Source organism: Protopterus annectens, chromosome 2.part1 (genome assembly GCF_019279795.1).
Source record: "Protopterus annectens isolate FY-2018-M chromosome 2.part1, PAN1.0, whole genome shotgun sequence".
NCBI lineage: Eukaryota > Metazoa > Chordata > Ceratodontiformes > Protopteridae > Protopterus > Protopterus annectens.
This window is the reverse complement of record NC_056729.1, coordinates 1,423,064,337-1,423,084,155: the sequence shown is the minus strand read 5'-3', so window position 1 is coordinate 1,423,084,155 and position 19,819 is coordinate 1,423,064,337. Positions and strand designations below refer to the sequence as shown.

Genomic DNA, 19,819 nt, shown 5'->3' with positions numbered 1-19,819 from the left:
AAATCTTTAACAGTTTGCATAGATTTAGCTTTATCTTCCATCTTTTTAAGACCTTCCTCAGCCTTGTTGCCAAACAGGCGGTCCTGATTTAAAGGAGCATCCAACAATTTAGCTTTAACATGATCAGGCAAAGATTGCTCCTTAAGCCAAGCATGCCTTCTGAGCACAGACCCAGTAACAGCAGCCCTGCTAGAGGCCTCTGATGAATCAAAACCACATTGCAAAGTATGTTTTCCAACTTGTTCGGCAGAATGCATTAAATCCTGTAATTCTTTATTTTCCACACAGTCAGGAATCAACATAATTTTCTGTTTAAGCAGTCCAATAACATGTTGCTGACATTTTAACATATGAAACTAGCAGTTTAAAGCCCTAATGGCCAAGGTTGCAAAAGTGTAAACTTCATACCCCATCTATCCAGCGCCCTGGAGTCTCTATCAGAAGGGGTAGGATTTTTAGCAGTAGAAGCCTTAATGCCCTTGGGTCCCTGTGAAATAGTCTCTGAATCTGCAATAGGATGTTTGAAAAGGAACTTGTGGGATTTGGGGATCCTGTAGTATCTGTCAGGTTTTCTGGCAGCAGGAGGCAGGGAATCAGGGGCCAAACTAGATTCCGAGAAAGCATCATCAACAACGTCTAGTACAGGAGGAATAGCTAAAGGCCTATGCTGAGGTAGGAGAAGAAAATCCCTAAGCCTCTTCTTTGAATCTGAAAAATCCTGGCTTTCCCAGTGGAAATGCTCCCTTAGAGTATGTAAAGTTTCCCCAAAAGGAAAATCCTCAGGAGGGGAAGCAGAGGGAATAGAGTCCTCTGCATCCGAATCCTCATAAGTAGGTAAGAACAAATCCAGGTCATCAAAAGAATTAGAAAAAAACAGAATCCTGATCAGAAGATTCATAATCAACCTCGGCCCTAGGCCTCTTAGAAGTGTGTGTGTGTGTGTGTGTGTGTGTGTGTGGGGGGGGGGTGGCTACCCCTGATTAGAGTTATTAGACCTTCAGCCATTTTTATCATTTGTTTTTTAGGCATAGAGGCCTGAGCATGTGGCCTGGGCTTCGTTTTTTTAGACATGGATCAAGATTTAGGCCTAAGTAATGAAGGAGGCGTCGATTTAATATGCAAGTCCATAGGTCTGAATACACCCTCAGAAGGTGGTGCCTTCACAGCGGCTCCGGACCCATACATGTTAGAGACATCCGCGGGTTCCATAGTTGAAGCATCTCGCGGCATACTGGTCTCCGAATGGGTCTCAGTAGAGGCCTGCGAATCAGAAGTAGTGGGTATCAGGGGCTGCGAAAGCACCTCACTGAGTATCGGCGAACTGGCGACTTGCTTAGGAGAAACGTTGTCAGCAGTTTTGGACCTCGGCGGCCTGTCTCTGTCTTTATGTTTGCGTTTTTTTCGGAATTCCGGTAGTTGGATGGCTAACCGACGACATTTCTGGATAATTAAACCGAGAACCAATATATTTAGAGGCAAAAATATACCGACGATGGATAGTGCGCTGATTAAATAAACACAAAATCGACAGCAAGGTACATCGTGGTCAGGGTCTAGGCAAGGAATACAGTGCGAATGAAAATCTTTATGAGGTATTTGCTTTCTACAAGTAATGCAATTATTAACTTTTACTGACATCGGTAAGGAGCAAGAAAAAGTTTCCCTAATGGGGTACTTCGCTTTTAGTTGAAGACTTCGGTTCTGAAACTCAGAAACAAAAATTTCAGGAGTCGGCCGACCAGCACTTGTGAATTGCTTCTGCTTCGGGCACCGCACGGCAAGAAAGACTGATGTAATGGCATCGGCTGCATGTTTTATACCTCTGACGTCATGGAAGAAGGGACAGCAACCGACGCAGGACCCAAGACTTTGTTAATCAGGTCAGCTGAGCGCACCCTGCAAGCAGATTACCCAAATGTAATGACTGCAACAGTGAAACATAAAGAACATCAGTCTCTTAACAAATAAAACAGCAAGCTGACATCAATACAGTCTCCTGTTTTTTGAACTGATCTTTCAGCCAAACTTCTGTCAACCAACATATAAACATTATACATATCTGTTAACAATTCTAAAATTATGTTGTTTATAGGTGACATCTCTCATTTATTTCTTATGAATAGATGATGCAATCTTTGATACTACAATGGAACTGCAGTTTGAACAGCCTCCGTTCTATACACAACATTGTGATCCAAATGACATCATCTCCTATATTCTTATACTTACAAATTCACTAATCCACAAAGCCCTCAAAATGTTAAAGAAATGAAATAAAACCTGATAAAGACCTTGTATGGTTGAAAATGCTTAATAAATATGTTTCTCGGCACTTTTAGTGTTTTCTGTGTTAATAAGCCACATATTTAAAATTCAGAATTTAATATTGTATTACTCCTACTTGTATTTTTTAACTTTTCACATCAAACTACATAAATCGTAAGTAAGGTGGACCCATCTTATTAAAGGACCGCCCTTGATCAAGTTGACATCCTTTTAATATTCCTGCCATACTCTAGTCATCCACTTCCGGTTTAATGTCAGCAGATTACAGTCCCTTTATATTCTGATTAACATAATCTTCCTAGTAACTACAGCTCATGATTTTAAGTAATTCATACCATTCTGGTATTGCCTACCAACTTCCTTAGAAACCCTCTGTCAGACATGCAGGCAGACTTGCCTGACTTGTATCATTCCTTTTTTTTTTTTTAGGAGGCATCTATTTTTGATCTTTGCACTCATTCTCTGAATTTATAAATAAAGGTTTAGAGGTGATACAAATATATGAAAAACATAATGAACTGTAAGCACTACCGATATTAACAGGTAGACGGTTACTTGGATTTGAACCCCACATTAATAGTGATGACATGAGATTAAACATGATTGTGAAGTGTGATTATTACCTTGGCGTGTATGTGCTCGACAGACTACATGTAGTTACCGAAACACTTTCATAGTCACTGCTGGAGATAGAGCCGAGGGGAGAATCATGCATGTCATCCTTTGAACTGAAAGCAAACATATGGAAATAAAATAAACAGTGAAGAAAAATAACTCTGCAACAAAAATGGATAATGAATGGATGGAATTCATTGGTTCTGGAAGACAAAATATGCACTTTCCTGGATGAAATAAAATAAACGCTTAGAAAATCTGAAACAGTCAGTTTACCTTAATAATAAATAAACCTTTGAGAAGATCATCATGTTTACGTACAAGAATTTCACCAGTAGTTAAACAATATTCCATAGAAGGTCTTTCAGCAGAAATGGTGTAAAGCACAACTGCAATGCTCACACTACTTCAACTTGCAGTTTATTCAAGTGTTACCTAGGCATAATGCAATAAAGTAAATAAGCTGCAGTATGTTGCTGACTTTTTGAAGCAAGTATAATTAACAAGGGTCTACTTTATTTACTTGAAAGCTTAAAAGAGCTAATGCATATGCATCGATCCATATGCATTGAACCGCGAAACCATCGAAACACAATAAAAACGGAACTACAAACAAACATGACATGTAACAGCTGTAGGCAGGGGGGCAAGTCCCCCTGTACCCCCCATACCCCCCGCTACTTAAATATGCCAACTCCGAGATCGCACTACATTGAAGTAAACGGAAATCTCCACCTATGGAGATTTCCGTTTACAGTTTTCGACGGTTCGCACTTCCGATGCATATGGTTCAGTACATATGCATTCACTGTTTTAAGCTTTTGCGTAAATAAAGTAGACCCAATTAACAAACCTTTGCAGTTGGATATAGCCTCCTTACCATTTACAATACCAAATTATACAGCTTTTGATGCAAAATGTTTTTGTAGTTTAATTTTGGCAAGGACACAATTTTGATTATGTTTCTGCAGTTGATTTTGCTGATAAGGATAACCCCCTGAAATTTTTCTTGGAGCTGAACACTCCTGTCACAACATCAGAAAAGACTGACCACACAATGTCTCACCTCACTATCTAAATACTGATGTATAAACTATTACATTCTCACGCTAAATGCATCAACAAGTGTTCATTAATTAATCCTGGCAGTTAGTACAGGAGATTAAGGTTGAACCGTTAATGTGCTAATTTCTGTGGCACTGGGTTGGATTCCTTCAGCCGCCAACTGCCTACTGTGTGACCTTGAGCAAGTCACTTAACCAAACAGTGCTTTAGGGCAAATGGGAATTTGGGCTTTCCTCCTTAACAGTAGCTAAGAACACAGAGACATAAAAACGAACAGCAATAAAAATGGAAATAAATAAACGTAGAAAAAATAAAACAGAAAAAAGTTATGTACTCACCATAACGTTTCATATGAGTTGTTCATCTCGCCTTCATTCTAACTGATGGGTTCGGAGGCCGATCCTCGGCTCCAACTCGTCCAACTGCAACAGTCCGAGGTCTTCAACAAGCTCGTGGCCTACTCCCTATCCCATGATGCACTGGTGGTTTCCCCAGATCTCGTTTGCAGCTGCAACTAGATCGGGTGTCACCAGGCTCTAGCTAGTGAAATTTTTCTTATTTACTTACAATAGCCTGTATTACATTATTCCTCTGTTAGTTATAACGTTTAGAATCTGGATTGGTAGAGTGTGTTATTTAGTGACTTTATCTAGAGTTTTTTCTGCACTAGTTCAGGATTTTCTGCTGCTATTTTCCTTCGGCTGTTTTGTAGGTCTATTTTTCATCCCCTATCCCTCTTGGCTGTTGGTATATTAAGAGGGTCTATATTACAACATCAAATGCTTAAAACAGCGAACAATGTGTAATCAACCCTACTTCAGCGAAAGCTGAAAATGTCAACACCTCAGAACAGCGATTTCTTTCCTAGGTAAATAAATCGCTGTTCTAACCAAAAAAAAACACTTACCTTAACCCTAATTCTACACCCCCAAAAAAAGTAAACATCTGAAAACACATATGCACTCAACTCAACCGTACATCTAACAAAAAAAAAAAAAAAAAAAAAAGTAAACAGCTTAAAACATATGCACTTACCTTAACCCGCACCCTAACCCTAATGTCAGTAACTGTTGCACATTTATGTTCGAGAGCTATACCGGATAAAGGAATCTCTGCGACCACACTACATTGCAGAATATGGCAAAGTAACGAAGCGGCCAAGTGACTTCTTTCCCAGGGAAAGAAATCGCTGAACAGCCGCTTCGCTGTTTTGCCTGTACGCTGTTTAGGGGCTGATGAAAATGCATTCGACAAAATGCGTTTTTGTCGTTCTAACAGGAACCCTATTAAGAGTGTTGTTAAACTACTTTTAAAAATTTAATCAACAGCGTGTTTCCTTTGTAGATTGTATATAGTGGTGTTTAACAATCTTTTTGGGGGTTTCCAAGCCTATTATTACATTAAGGCATTTAGAACAGTGTTTCGTCTGCAGAATTTCTAGATTCATATATATATATATATATATATATATATATATATATATATATATATATACACACACACACACAGGTGTGCATTAAGCCCGTTGTTGGTTTTGGGCATTGTTTTTTGTGCATTTTCTTAGCTTCTGCATTACAAAACTACAGCATAAGAAAAATAAAAATCAAAATCTGGATTCAAAAAGTGCCCCAAATGTGGTCAAAAGATGTCAGTTACAGATGGTCATGCTGAGTGTGTTTATTGCTTGGGGGAACTACATCTCCATTGGCCCTGTATGCACCTGTCGTCCAGGTGTGCTCTCCAAGTGTAGACTGATGCGTCTGTGGTGAGGGTCTGGGCAGCAGGGGGGTGGAGAAAAGGGCAGTCCCTTGTTGTGGGAGCATGCTGTTGCCCACCAAAGAAACTCCTTTCTGAGGCAAGGAATTATAGGTAGAATAGTTTCCAGGTCTTGAGTGTGTGGACACCAAAGGCTCTTTAGGTACCATTGAAGTTCCCTAATGTGCAGTCTGGCACATGGAATGAGTGGTATGGAAGATGTCATGAACCCCAGAGCTTGCAGGATCTTCCTTGCAGATAGCTGGGGCCTGGTGGCTAGTTGAGATAAATAGGTTGTCAGAAAATTTGTTTCTCTGGTGTAAGGAATGCCATCTGGGATGCTGTGTCCACACTTGCTCCCAAAAAGATTATCCTTTGGGTGGGCACCTGTTTGGATTTCTTTTCGTTGACTGTGTATCCTAGGGAGGTTAGTAGTGTCTTTACAAAGGCCAGGGGCTTGAGCAGCTTTTCTTGGCTGTCTGCCTGAATAAGGCAGTCAAAGTATGGGTAAATCCGAATATTTCTTTGTCTGCAAAAGGCAGTGGAGATATTTTCTCTATGATTCCCTGATAGGAATGTGGAGGTAGGCCTCTTTTAGATCTAGGGCTGCTAGACAAGCATCCTTGGAGAGCATGGGTAGCAGCTGCTGGAGGGTGAGCATTTTGAATTTTGGGATCAAAAGGAAAGTGTCTAGAATTGATAGATCGAGGATGGGGTACCAGGTGCCCTCTTTTCTGGGCACCAGAAAAAGTCTGGAGTAAAAGCCTTGGCTTATCTGTTCTGCAGGAACGTGCTCTACTGCTCTCATAGAGAGAAGGGAAAAGATTTGTTTTTGAGACTCTGCCCACTGATTTGGTAGTAGATCTGGGAACCCTTTTGGGGTTGGAAGGGTATGGAAGGAAAATTTGCATCCCTGAGACACAATGTTCAGAACTCATTGGTCCTTGGTTATGGTGGCCAGGTGCTTGAGTGAAATGAGAGTTTTCCTCCTAGGGGTAAGTGAAGGGAGGAGGAGGTGGTGAGTCACTGAGTTCTTACCATAAGGGCGTGACTTAGAACTCCCTGGTTTTGGAGTGGAGGTAGTCTGCAGTCTGGGGGGGGGGTCTGTTTCCACGGGGCCTAGGCTGGGATGGTTTACTCGGAAAGTACAGTTTTGTACCTACCATAAATGTAGATGTCCGATAGGTATGCATCTGCAGTCATCACATATGGGTTTGTCCTGCCTCAGGCAGCCCTTCGGTCGGCCGGATTCCAAAGTCTGGGTCCGACGTCGGCTGATGTCGCACTTTCCCCAACGTCAGAGCGCCTGGGGTATAAAAGCATCAGCCGACGCCATCTTCCTCAGTTTTTCTTGCCCCAGATGCCAGGTGCCCTCTAAGGAAGGCTAAATTTGGAGAGATGCATTAAAAAATCCAAACATGCACAATAATATAAAAACAAATACACCATAATAGATCCCCCCAGCTAGCTATAAGAGGGGTAAGTACCCAAGACATACCACAGAGGGGAAGGAGGGAGGGTAAACCTGACTGCAGATGCATATCTATCGGACATCTACATTTATGGTAGGTACAAAACTGTACTATGTCCTTCAAGGATGCATCTGCAGTCATCACATATGGGTAGAATACCATAGCCAATCTGGGGGTGGAGGAACTATGTAAAGGAAGGTGTAGCTAAAATGCCCTGCAGGACTGCCGTAGCAAAGCCTGCTCTGGATCTGGAATATAAAGGTAAATTGTAATGCTTGGCAAATGTATGCACAGAGCTCCATGTAGCAGCTTCTAAAATGTCCTTGGTAGCCACCCCTCTTAAGAAGGCTGTGGAGGTGGCTATGGCTCTCGTGGAATGAGGTCTAATGTTAGCTGGCACAGTTTTTCCATGAAAGGAGTAACAAAAACGAATGCAATTCCCTATCCATTTTGAAATTGTCTGTTTGGAAATTGCTTTTCCTTGTGTACCAGCAGCATATGCTACCAACAGCTGGTCAGTTTTCTGTAACCTTTAGTTCTGTCCAAGTAGTAGCGCAACTGTCTGTGTATGTCCAGGGTGTGCAGAAGTTTCTCCCCTTTGTTTTGTGGATTTGGAAAGAAGGTTGGCAAGTGAATAGCTTGATTTAATGAAACCCTGGATACTACCTTTGGCATAAATGTAGGATTGGTTCTCAATGAAACTCTGTCCTGATGAAAAATAAGGAATGGCTGTACTGCCATAAGGGACTGCAACTCAGATACTCTTCTTGCTGAGGTTATGGCCAGAAGGAAAGCAGTCTTCCAAGACAGGAACTGTAGTTCTGCAGATGCTGCTGGTTCAAAGGGAGGCAGTGTTAGTTTTTCCAACACGAAGTTAAGGTCCCAAGTAGGTAGAGGTGGTTTCCTTGGAGGATTGATGTTTTTGATTCCTCTTAGAAACTGTCTTAGGAGAGGATGAGAGAAGACAGGTGGATCAGTATTGTACTCTGCTGAAATTGCTGAAGCATGAATTTTAATGGAAGAGTAAGACAGACCATTGTGGAACATTTCTGCCAAGTATTCCAGGATATGTGCCATGTTCATCACTGTCGCATCTAGACCCTTTGTGGTGTTTCAAAAGTGAAATCTTTTCCATTTTGCTGAATATGCCTTTCTTGTGGAAGGCCGGCGAGCTTCCATAATAATATCTTTCACTCTCTGTGATAGCTTGTCCTGAGGAGGAGTCAAGGTATTTTCCAGGCTGTTAGTTGCAAGATTTTCAGGTTGGAATGCAGGGTTTTGTAATTGTGCTGTGTCAGTAGAAGTGGCCAAAGAGGAAGAGGCCATGGTTTTGTGCATGACAGGCTCTTTAACAGTGGGTACCAGTGCTGTCTTGGCCAGTCCGGAGCTATCAGAATCACTTTTGGCTGCTCTGTCCTGATCTTCAGTAAAACCTTGGTCATTAATGGGAGAGGTGGAAATGTATACACTGTTAGAGTTCTCCAGCTGAAAGAGAGGGCGTCCACTTTCCATGCTTATGGGTGGTATGTCCTTGAGCAGAATTTCTTCAGTTGATGATTGAGGGGGGAGGCAAAGAGATCTAAGTCCGGCCTCCCCCATGACTGTGTTATCTGTAGAAAGATGTCTGGGTGCAGCATCCATTTGTGTGCATCCATGATATTTCTGCTTAAGCTGTCTGCCAGTATATTGTCTTTCCCTGGCACAAACTGGGATTGTAGCTGTATATTGAGTTTCAAGGAAAGTTCCCATAGATTCATTGCCAGCCTGCAAAGAGGATAGGAATGGGTGCCTCCTTGCTTATGTACCACTTAACCGTGGTGTTGTCTGTCCTTATTAGCAGATGGCCACGATGCAGAAAGGGTTTGAAGGCTTCGACTGCATGTATCACTGCCAGCATTTCCTTTTGGTTTATGTGCATGCGTAGCTCTTTTTGTGACCATAGACCTTGAATGCATCTGCCCTCCATGTGCGCTCCCCATCCGTGGTCTGAAGCGTCTTTTGTAATGGTTTGGCTGGCTATTGGTTTGCTGAAAGACAGACCCCTGTTTGACTGGCTTGCTTGAGCCCACCACAGAAATTCCTTCTGAAGGCATGGAATGAGTGGTATCAAAGTTTCCAGGCTGTGACTGTACTGAGTCCATAAACTCCTTAGGTACCATTGTAGTTTCCTCATATGTAGTCTTGCTTGTGGAATCAGAAGGATGCAAGAAGCCATGTAACCCAGGGCCTGCAGGATTTCCCTTGCAGTCAGCTAGGTTTGTCTTGTCAGGTTTTTGAAGTAATCTGGTAGTTGATTTTGTTTTTCTTCTGTGAGGAAGGCCATTTGGGTGGTTGTATCTAGATCTACACCCAGAAAGGTTATTCTTTGGGATGGAACAAGTCTTGATTTGTGAAAGTTGACTGTATATCCCAAGGCCTGTGTTTTACCAAAGTTTGTTGGCTGTCCGCTTGTATAAGGCAGTCGTCCAGATATGGGTATATTTGAATCCCCTGAAGTCTGCAGTGTGCAATTACTGATGCCAGGCATTTCGTGAATACTCTGGGCGCAGTAGATAAGCCAAAGGGCAATGCTGAGAATTGATAATGCTCTGACCCTGCAAGAAATCTGAGATGTCTTCTGCAACTTTGTCTGATAGGGACATGCAGGTATGCCTCCTTGAGGTCTAGAGTTACCAGCCAAGACCCCTTGCCCAGCATGGGAAGGAGCTGCTGTAGAGTCAGCATTTTGAATTTTGGCACAATGAGATAAGTATTCAGTGCGGACAAGTCGAGAATAGGCCTCCATTGTTTTTCTTTTCTTGGAACAAGGAATTATCTGGAATAAAATCATTGGCCTTGTTCTGAGAGAGGAACCTTTTCTATAGCTTTCATTTGCATTAAGCTGGAAATTTGTTTCAAAGCCTCTGCCCTTTGATTCGGTGGCAGGTCTGGCATGCCCTTTCTTTTTGGTAATGTGTGGAAATGAAACCTGTATCCTTTGTCTATTATTTGTAATGTCCATTTGACCCTTGTAATACTGTGCCAATTTTCTGAGAATAAAGAAAGCTTTCCGCCCAAAGGTGTTTCTAATTGAGCCCTGGCTGGCGGTGTCAAAGTAAAGTCATTGAGCCTGTCCTTGTGCAGCAGTTGAAGGTCCTGCATTACCTCTCTGGTTGGGAGGCTGCCACTGACGTCCTCTGTAGGAGCCTCTAGCTTGCCCTCTACCTCTGGCATGCCTGTTCTTGCCTCTCTGAAACCTCTCTGTGTCTGGAAAGGACCAATTCTTGAAAGGTCAATTCCTGCTGAATCTTGGTGGTTGTACTTGGAGAAAATCCTTGGCTGTTTGTACGGATTTTGCCTTTTCTTCAAATTTCTTTAGGACCTCCTGAGCCGTGGAGCCAAATAACTTTTGCTTTTCCAGAGGAGCATCCAGCAGCTTTGCTTTAACATGGTCTGGCAGAGATTGTTCCTTCAGCCAAGCATGCCTACGTATGACTGCGCCAGTCATAGCTGACCTACATGAAGCTTCCAATGCATCATAACCACATTGCAAAAAATGGTTACTAACCTGTTGCGAGTTATGTACCAGATCCTGAAGTGACTTGCGGTCTAGGGGATCAGGTGAAGACAGTTTTTTATGCAATTCATCTAACAAATACTCTTGGTACTGTATCATATGAAATTGACAATTTAATGCCCTCATAGAAAGAGTAGCAGAAGTATACACTTTTTTACCCCATATCTCTAAAGCTCTGGACTCCCTTTCAGAGGGGAGAGGATTTTTAGCAGTGGCAGCTGCAACCCCTTTAGGGCCCTGGGAAATAGTTTCTGGATCAGCAGAGTGGGCCTTGTAAAGGTAAAGATGTGAGTCCAGGACCCTGTAGTACCTATTGGGTTTGGCAGGAGCCGGAGGGAGAGAATCAGGGGTTGTACTAGAGTCAGAGTACACATCATCAATGACATTCAAAACAGGAGGAATAGCTAAAGGCCTATGCTGAGGCAAATGTAAAAAGGTCCTTAATCTTTTCCTGGAATCAGAGAATTCCTGGTCCTGCCATTGGAAATGCTCTCTCATGGTGTGTAGTGTCTCCCCAAAGGAAAACTCTTCAGGAGGAGAGGCTGAGGGAATAGATTCCTCTGCATCAGAATCCTCGTAGGCCGAAAAAGCCTCCTCCTGGTGGTCCGAGAGAGTAGAGCCATCAGAGGCCTCATCTGAGGAGTGGGGATCAGAGGGCCCAACCCTGGGCCTTTTGTCTGGAGGAGGTTGAGAGCCCCTGTCCGGATGAGGTTGAGAGCCCCTAATTAAGGAGATAAGATCCTCTGCTAAGCTTGGAATCTGTGAACCAGTAGTGGGTCTCTGAGGGATTACCTTGGGAGGCAAAACTTTTGAGAGTTTAGCAGCTTTAGCCCTGGAGAATGCCTTAATGGACATGGATGCAGGAGGCCTGGCTGCACCATGTGCTGGTGTAGATTTGTCTAAAGGAATGGTGTCGGAAGGTTCCAGGACACCAGTTTCTGTTGGAAATTCAATAACCGACTCAGCCGTGGCCTCCGGGACCGAGGTAGTCGGTTGAGCGGTTTCGGTAATTGGAAGTACCAAGGACTCTGTTTCAGCCGAGACCGAGACACTCGCGGTAGGCCTGGCCGTGGTTTCAGCCGAAACCGCGGCCCGCGTGTCGGTCCTTGTCCTTCCGTTTCTTAACTAAATGAGAAGTCGGAGTCTCCGACGGCATCTTATATGAAAAACTAGCCCCAAAAAATTCCTCTGCAAACTCCGCCCGACGTCTAAGAGTGCGTCGGTTGAAGGAAGCACAGGCTGAACAGGCCGAGACGTCGTGGTCTGGGCCTAGACAGGGTAGGCAGTAAGAGTGGAAATCCTTATGAGGTATTTGTTTCCCACAAGTTAAACAATTATTAACTTTATCTGACATCGGCTGAGGCAAGAAAGAGTCCCCAACGGGGTACTTAGCTTTTTGAAGTCTTCGGTAGCTGAATTACAGGAGCTGGCTGACCGGCACTTGCGAACTGCTTCTGCTTCGGGCACCACACGGCAAGAAAGACCGAGGAAGATGGCGTCGGCTGATGCTTTTATACCCCAGGCGCTCTGACGTCGGGGAAAGTGCGACATCAGCCGACGCCGGACCCAGACTTTGGAATCCGGCCGACCGAAGGGCTGCCTGAGGCAGGACAACCCATATGTGATGACTGCAGATGCGTCCTTGAAGGACATCAGGAAAGTACCAGTGCTTGGAGGGACAATGCCTGCTAAACCTAGGGGGCTGGACTTGTAAGAAATCCTTAACTGTTTGCATAGATTTTGCTTTTTCTTCCATCTTTTTTAAGACCTCTTCTGCCTTAGTGCCAAATAAGTCATCTTTGTGCAAGGGGGCATCCAACAATTTAGATTTGACATAGTCTGGCAGGGGTTGTTCCTTAAGCCATGAATATCTTCTAATGACAGATCCAGTGACTGATGCCCTGAAAGAAGCTTCTAGGGCATCAAAACCACAGTGCAAAGTGTGTTTAGTTACCTGGCTTGTAGAATTCATCAAGTCTTGCAAATCTTTAGCTTCTGCCTAAGCAGGAAGGGAAGACATTTTTTATTTAAGGAGTTCCAGGGTATTTTGTTGAAATTTCAGCATATGGAACTGACAATTTAACCCCCTGATAGCAAGAGTAGTTGAGGTGTATAGCTTTTTACCCCATCTGTCCAATGCTCGGGAATCCCTGTCTGAGGGTGTGGGATTCTTCACAGAGGTGGCTTTAATCCCTTTTTGGCCCTTGAGAAATGACCCCAGGGTCACTTGTTGGATCATCCACAACATCCAAGAACAGGGGGGGAATGCCAAAGGTCTGTGTTGCGGAAGATCTAAGAATTCCCAGAGTCTCTTTTTAGACTGACGGTAGTCCTGACTCTCCTATTGGAAATGCTCCCTTAAAGTATGCAGGGTTTCCCAAAAGGAAAAATCCTCTGGGGGAGAGGCTGTAGGAATGGAGGCCTCTGCATCAGAATCCTTATAAGTGGAGAGGGGTTGCATGTCTTCATAGTCAAATGCATCTGATTCACCTGACTCTTGTTCAGACAAAACTACAGGGGACAGATCTCGTTTCCTTTTTGAGGGGGTAGCCTGGCTTCCCCTGATCAGCATGATAAGGTCTTCCGCCATTTTAAGCGTTTGTGAATGAGGCAAGGTAGCAGGCGACTGAAAGTGGGTCGTCGGTTTCTTGGGTGTGGTTCGAACCCTGGACCTAAGAAACTCAGTTGTTTTGAAAGAATGGTAGTCGCGAAAGAAGATGTCAGTTTGTGGTGAGATTCGGTAGTGCAAAGGACTTCCTCGGTAGCCAGTGCCTGCTCAGCGGCTCCGGATCCATCCAAGACGGAGACAACTGCAGGATCCTTAGTCGAAGAAGAGTTTTGCAGCATACCAGACTCCAAAAGGGTCTCGGTAATGGCCTGTGAATCAAAAGAGGCGGGCATCAGGGGTTGCGAAAGCACCTGAGTACCGGAGAACTGACGAGTAGCTTAACGGAAGTGTCGTCGGTAGGTTTGGACCTGTGTGGTCTTCTCTGTCTTTATCTTTATGTTTTTTCGGAAGATCTGCTGTCGGAAGGCTTACCGAAGCCATAACGAAATTCGAAGAATGTAAACGAAAATATCTGGCTACAATAAGGGCTCGACAATGGATAGTTCTTGCATTGAAGAAAGCACAGAAGTGACAACAGGGGATGTCATTGTCTGGGCCTAAACAAGTGACGCAGTAAGAGTGGAAGCCTCGGTGTGGTATTTTCTTTCCACAGGCAAGACAACTGTTAACTTTTTCTGACATTGGTTAGTACAAGAAGAAAGGCTTCCCAACAGGGTACTTAAGCTTTAGAAGAAACTTCAATTCGGATTCGAAAACTCAGGTAGCGGCAGAATGGCACTTGTGCGAACTGCTTCTGCTTTGGGCTCCATGGCAAGAAAGACTGATGTAATGGTGTTAGCTGCCTTACTTTATACTACTGATGACCTGATGTCAGTCCTCGAGCGACAGCAACAGACGCAGAAATAGTAACACTCTGGTATTCGGGCTGGCCGAGGGCTACCCTGGCAGGGATAACCCAAATGGGATGACGGGAACAGTGAAACTTGAAGAACATCTTGGACAATTCAAGCTGAACCACTAAAACCACTAACAGTATGTTGTAGGTAGAGCACAGCAATCTGGTCCTCTGATACCAAGACAGTAAGTCCAGCAGGGAGCCAAGCCATGTAGGTCCAAGTAGAACAAAATGAAAACTTTATGGGTGATACTTTGCCCAACTAGATGGCAGTGCAGTACATGCAGAACTGGCATATGATGGTGGTACCTAAGACACCACTTAGTAGTTGGGTTGCACAATTCTGTGCAAACTACAAGTAACTGAGCTTTGAAACCAAAATCGCAGGTATATAGCAGTAGTCCAGACAGGAAGAGATTAAGGCATGTGCTAAGCACAGGGAAATTAAGGGGTGGAATAAGGTGTTTGGTGACAGTGAAGTTCCCGAGTTAGAAGCAAGATAGGACATCTGCTGAGATCTGATGCTATAATGCAAGTTATTCAGTAACCACATTCAAGCACTCTAGACATAAATTATATTTTGGCTCTACACCAGATGGTATTGGGTGATAAAACTGGGAAAGAAAAAAGCCAAAATGTGGCTTGAATGACTAGCCACCATCTTGTAGGCATTATGTTTATGCCAATTATCTACCACTCAGGAAGGGGTGCATTCCAAGTTCTTTGTTAATTAGTTAACAGCTGAAAAAGATTCCAGAAGAACAAGACGTGTAGCTGTACTTCACAATTATAACAGTAATACTCTTGACTGAATAACATCTCCCAAAGAGAAAAAGACTAAATAAAAGCACAGAATGGAACCACGTATGACACCACAGTCAACAGATTAAGGTTAAAAGGGCTTGAACATCAGTTGTACTCTCTAACTACTCAGGCAGGTAAGAGGCAAACTAGTGAAAGATTACTCCAGAGATACCAAAGCAATGGTTCAAACAACAAAATGGAACGATCCACTATGTCAAATGCCAGTGAGAGATCATGAAAGACTAGCACACAGTAATGAAGCTGCTCCCTTACCACAGATTGTTTAAGATGTAGTGACAGCCATCTTAGTGATGTGTCTAACTGGAAAACCAGAGTGGAAAGAATTCCTAGGCACTATCATCTCGTAAGCAAAACTCCACTTACTGAGAGTATAACCAAGGTTCCATTTACCTGAATTGAAATATCCTGAATGGCAAAGAAAACACAAACATGAAGGTAATCTAGTACAGGACTGGACCTAGTACCTCAAAACAAGTTAGGGCAAAGTTCCAGTCCACAGGCAGCAATATACGCCCTGGAAACACTAGACAGACAAATCACTGTAACTGATTATACAAAACTTATACAGACAAGGATGGTCTCAATGTCTTAGGGCCACTGATGACACTTTAGTGAGTACTTTAAGAGACCCAGACCTGATCAGAACAAGCCTGGAGGCAAAGTACTCAGCTGCAGATTTACATTCCTTGCAAGCTAATGCCTTCTGGGTGGAGAAAGAGGTTGGGGGCGCATCTTTCACACCATCCGGGTAACAGTAGCAGGTCAGTTTGTTGCTGCTGCTGAAAACTCCCCAAATAAGTTCTCAGACCTCTTCCTGAACATCTCAGCCAAGTAGAACAAAGTGTAATTACACAGAGCAAGCCTGCCCTCAAGCAGACCCGAGCATTGCCCTTTCAATTCCATCCTTCTGTTAGTCTCAATTTCGTCCAAGTCAAACAAAAACTCATGTTGAACCAGATGGACTGTATGCACATAACTTAGGACCAAGGTGTTAATGAGGAGGTTTAAGCCTAATTATAGGTCTCCAGCAATTCATCTTAATTATGTGCTCGACAGTCCTGAAGACAGATATCCACTGTGACTGGACCATGCCACTGCATTGCACTAAGTCCAAGTCACAGGGTTGGTCAACCATGAATCAAAATAATCAAGTGACCCAACTAAGTGATAAGTTATACCTTAAGGTTCATTATCACTCCATAATGACTTGGAAGATTAAGCAAAGCATGCCTATATCTATGGGTAGGGGAGGTAGCCATATGAGCAAACCCAAATTCCTTCATAATACAGAGAAAGTATAATTGTGTAAGAACTTCCTATAATAGTAGATGTTTGAGTAGATCGCCATTTTTATTTTTATTTTATTTAATATTTGCTGACTAGGAAAGTCCAACTAGGACAGCGCCTATTTTCAGTGGAGGTCCGGGGAGAAACGCTCCAGATGCATGCCTTTAGAATGTGGGAAGAAACCAGAGTACCTGGAGGAAACCCATGTGAACACAGGAAGAACATGCAAACTCTTCACAGAAGGCACCCCAGCCAAGAATTGAACCGGAGAACCTCTTGCTGTGAGGTGACAAGGTTAACAGCTGCTCTACTGCGTCACCCTGCTGTTGCAGTTGTCCTGACTAATGAGATTTCAGCAGTAGAAGGACCAACCTCTGGCCAAAGTTCAGAGCTCAGTACCCTTTCTCCCTCAGGCATGACAAACATCCATCTCATCAGGAATGTCAGGACACTTCCAATAAAAGATTAATGTTCATCAATGTCATAACAGAGCTTTCTTAGTCAAGAATTAAAAAGGGCTATAGAGAATCATAGTATCACAAAATATACAAGGCAGCTGGGTCCAGCAGCCATTTACTCCTTGCCAGTACTCACCCACACACTTTACCTCATTTTTATGGAACAACAGGAAAGTCATAACAAGGGTGTCTGAATGGAGAGATGAAAGGTCAGTAAGCAAAGAACAGTAGTAGTGTTGAAATTTGATTCATCCTCAAGTCTTGCTGAGTACTTTTGCAAGGTGGACCCTGTTTTCATAAAATCTCACCAAGGTGACACTGATATAGAGACTGTATTTATACAGCATATAACATGGACAGAAGTAGGTCAAAAATTAAAAGAGATAGCTGGGTGCACAAGACCCAGGGAAAAAAGTGTCCAATCTTGGTAGGCACACTGATGACAGGACTGGAAAAAATTGCAGTATAGAGTCCTCAAAATATGGAAACATTCCTAGAATGGGGCAGGTCAGCCCCAGGGGGAGGATGGCCCCCCTGTTGTAGAAGGAAGTAGCAGTCCACAAAAATCACAAAAACTGATAGGCCAAAGAAGAGCCATAAAGATGACAGAGTGGACTACTGAGGACAAGAAAGAAATTACGTATTGTTACTATTATGCAAAAAGCCCAGAATTTCCAGACACAAGATATACAAAACGATTAAGAGAGAAATTAGATGAAAGAAAAATACTTCCACAAGAAAAACTTAGAAGTTTCAAATAAAAACTTGCATCCATTAATACAACAGATTTGTGAAAAACATTATATAGATCAAGAAACTTTGATCTGTTTGGAAAAAGAAGCATCTGAGTAAGTGTGAAAATAACAAAACATAGAGATATTTGAAAAGTATAAAAAAGAAATATGGACATGGGAAAGAAAGACAGATTTGATACGGTGCAATATTTATGCAAAGGGGAAAGCCAAATTAATCAATATAAAGAAGGCAACCCCAAAAATATTTGAAGAGTAATACAGGTAAAGGCATCCGGATATGCAAAATTTCACAATAAAAAAAATATCACAAAGATGGAATGTAGAAAAGAAGATTCATCCAGAAAAAAGCAGGTCATTGTCCCACTGTACTCATCTCTCATTAGACCCATTATAGAATACAATGCCCCATTTGGTATGTACCTCTCAAAACATCTGCAACAACTGGAAAAGCTGCAAAAATACCTCACTAAAAGAATCACAGGCCTAAAGCAGATGCCCTACGCTGACCGCCTTAAACTCCAGCTATACTCTGTCGCATATCGTCTACTCAGAGGCAATCTCTGCCTAACATACAAGGCCATGTCAAATCCCAATCCCTCAGAGCCACACGGCTCCAGGGATCTAAACCTTGTCATCACAATAAACAAAACATGCTGGAGGGATAGGTTCCTGACCCAGAGACTCCCCAGACTCTGGAATAGACTGCCCATACATGTCAAGCAGAGCACTTCTTTGGCCCTCTTCAAAAGGAACCTTGATGACTGGATGGGAGAAAGGAAATTCACCCCAGGGATCACGTAAGTCGTCCTGCTAGACAGGGGTCGAGGGAAGTAAATAGTGTGGGAATAGATAGCCAGGCAATTGTTATGGCTAGGCTTGTATAGGCCCTAGGATCAATAGCCTAGTACCAACCTATGAACCTATGAAGTAAAGTGGAAGTTAAAAAAAATAGAAGTTGAAGTTATGGAGTGCCTGCGAAGTAAAGGATTCTGTGTAGAAGGTCTAACACAGGTTACATCACAGCATGATGGAGCAAGTCCCCATAGTAAGGAGAACAAGAAAATCAGGCGGCATCTGAAGAAATACAGACATGGGAAAGAAAGAGAGATTTAATATGGTGTAATATTTATGCAAAGGAGAAAGCAAAACTAACCAATACAAAAAGAGCAGCACCAAATATATTTGGAGAGAAATACAGGCAAAGGAATTCAGACATGGAAAACTTTACAATACAAAAAATAAGAAGACAGAGGAAAAGCAGAAAAGGAGATTAGTAATGGAGATGTTAAAGAGATAGAAATTGAGGTTAACGAGTACCTGCAAAGTGAAGGATTCAGTGTAAAAATTTTAAATGCATAATGGATATCCAAATTAAGAGGAAACCAGTGGAACAGGAAGCAATTGGTCAAGGTGCCATATCAATATATTTTGCAGCCTTCCACAGAAAACCAGAATAAACGTTTACTTGAAGCTAGACAGCAAGGAAAGGAACAGGAAATTGTGGAAACTCTGATGCAGTCAATGTTGAGGAGTGACAGGCCAGTGAGTTCCCATATGACAGAGCAACTGATGGCACAGGATGAAATTGAAGAGAAGATGCTACAGGAAGATGTTACAGAACTTTCTACAGAATGCCCACAGGAAATGGAAAGCAAGGGATGTGCCCTCAGTTTGGAAAAAAATGAGGTAAGAGAAGAGTTACTTGACGCAATAGACATGGATAGATAAATTAAGATCAATAAGAGAAATAGACTGCAGAAGGTCAATAAAACCCAAAAAGTCAGAAGTCTGATAAAACAAACAAATGCAGTAATTAGGACTGTCCACAGCGATCCATGTGACATATAGAAGTAAACAGAATATATTACTGTGCTAAATTAATAACTGATAATGTTATACCACAAGAACACAGGGTAGCAAGGGAAAGGAAGGGGGAGAAATCGAATACCATCATGGAAGTATCGAATAGAGAAAACTAAAAAGCAATTGTTAGAAGACTAAGGAAGAGGGAATAGATCAACAAGAATACTAAGAAAGACAGATGTGACAAAAGCTATGTGCAATATTAGAACAGACCAGGCTCTATCATGCACCATCGCTAACAACAAACTAAAAATTTCAGCACAGGCGGAAAAACTTAGAAGATACACAGATACAGTGGATATAAAAAGTGTACACACTGCTGTTAAAATGCCAGGTTTTTGTTATTTAAAAAAATGAGACCACAATAAATAATTTCAAAACTTTTCCCACCTTTAATGTGACCTATAACCTGTACAAC

The 19,819-nt window shown here is 42.7% G+C and overlaps 1 protein-coding gene across 1 annotated transcript in view; it reads right to left on the bottom strand.

Moving 5' to 3' along the window:
- ZFYVE28 (zinc finger FYVE-type containing 28) overlaps positions 1-19,819 on the bottom strand; it is a 2,243,904-nt gene that overhangs the window by 783,476 nt on the left and 1,440,609 nt on the right. The window contains exon 9 of the mRNA XM_044062894.1: positions 2,910-3,014. Within this exon, the coding sequence (XP_043918829.1) occupies positions 2,910-3,014 (105 nt within the window). The remainder of the gene's footprint in view (positions 1-2,909; positions 3,015-19,819) is intronic.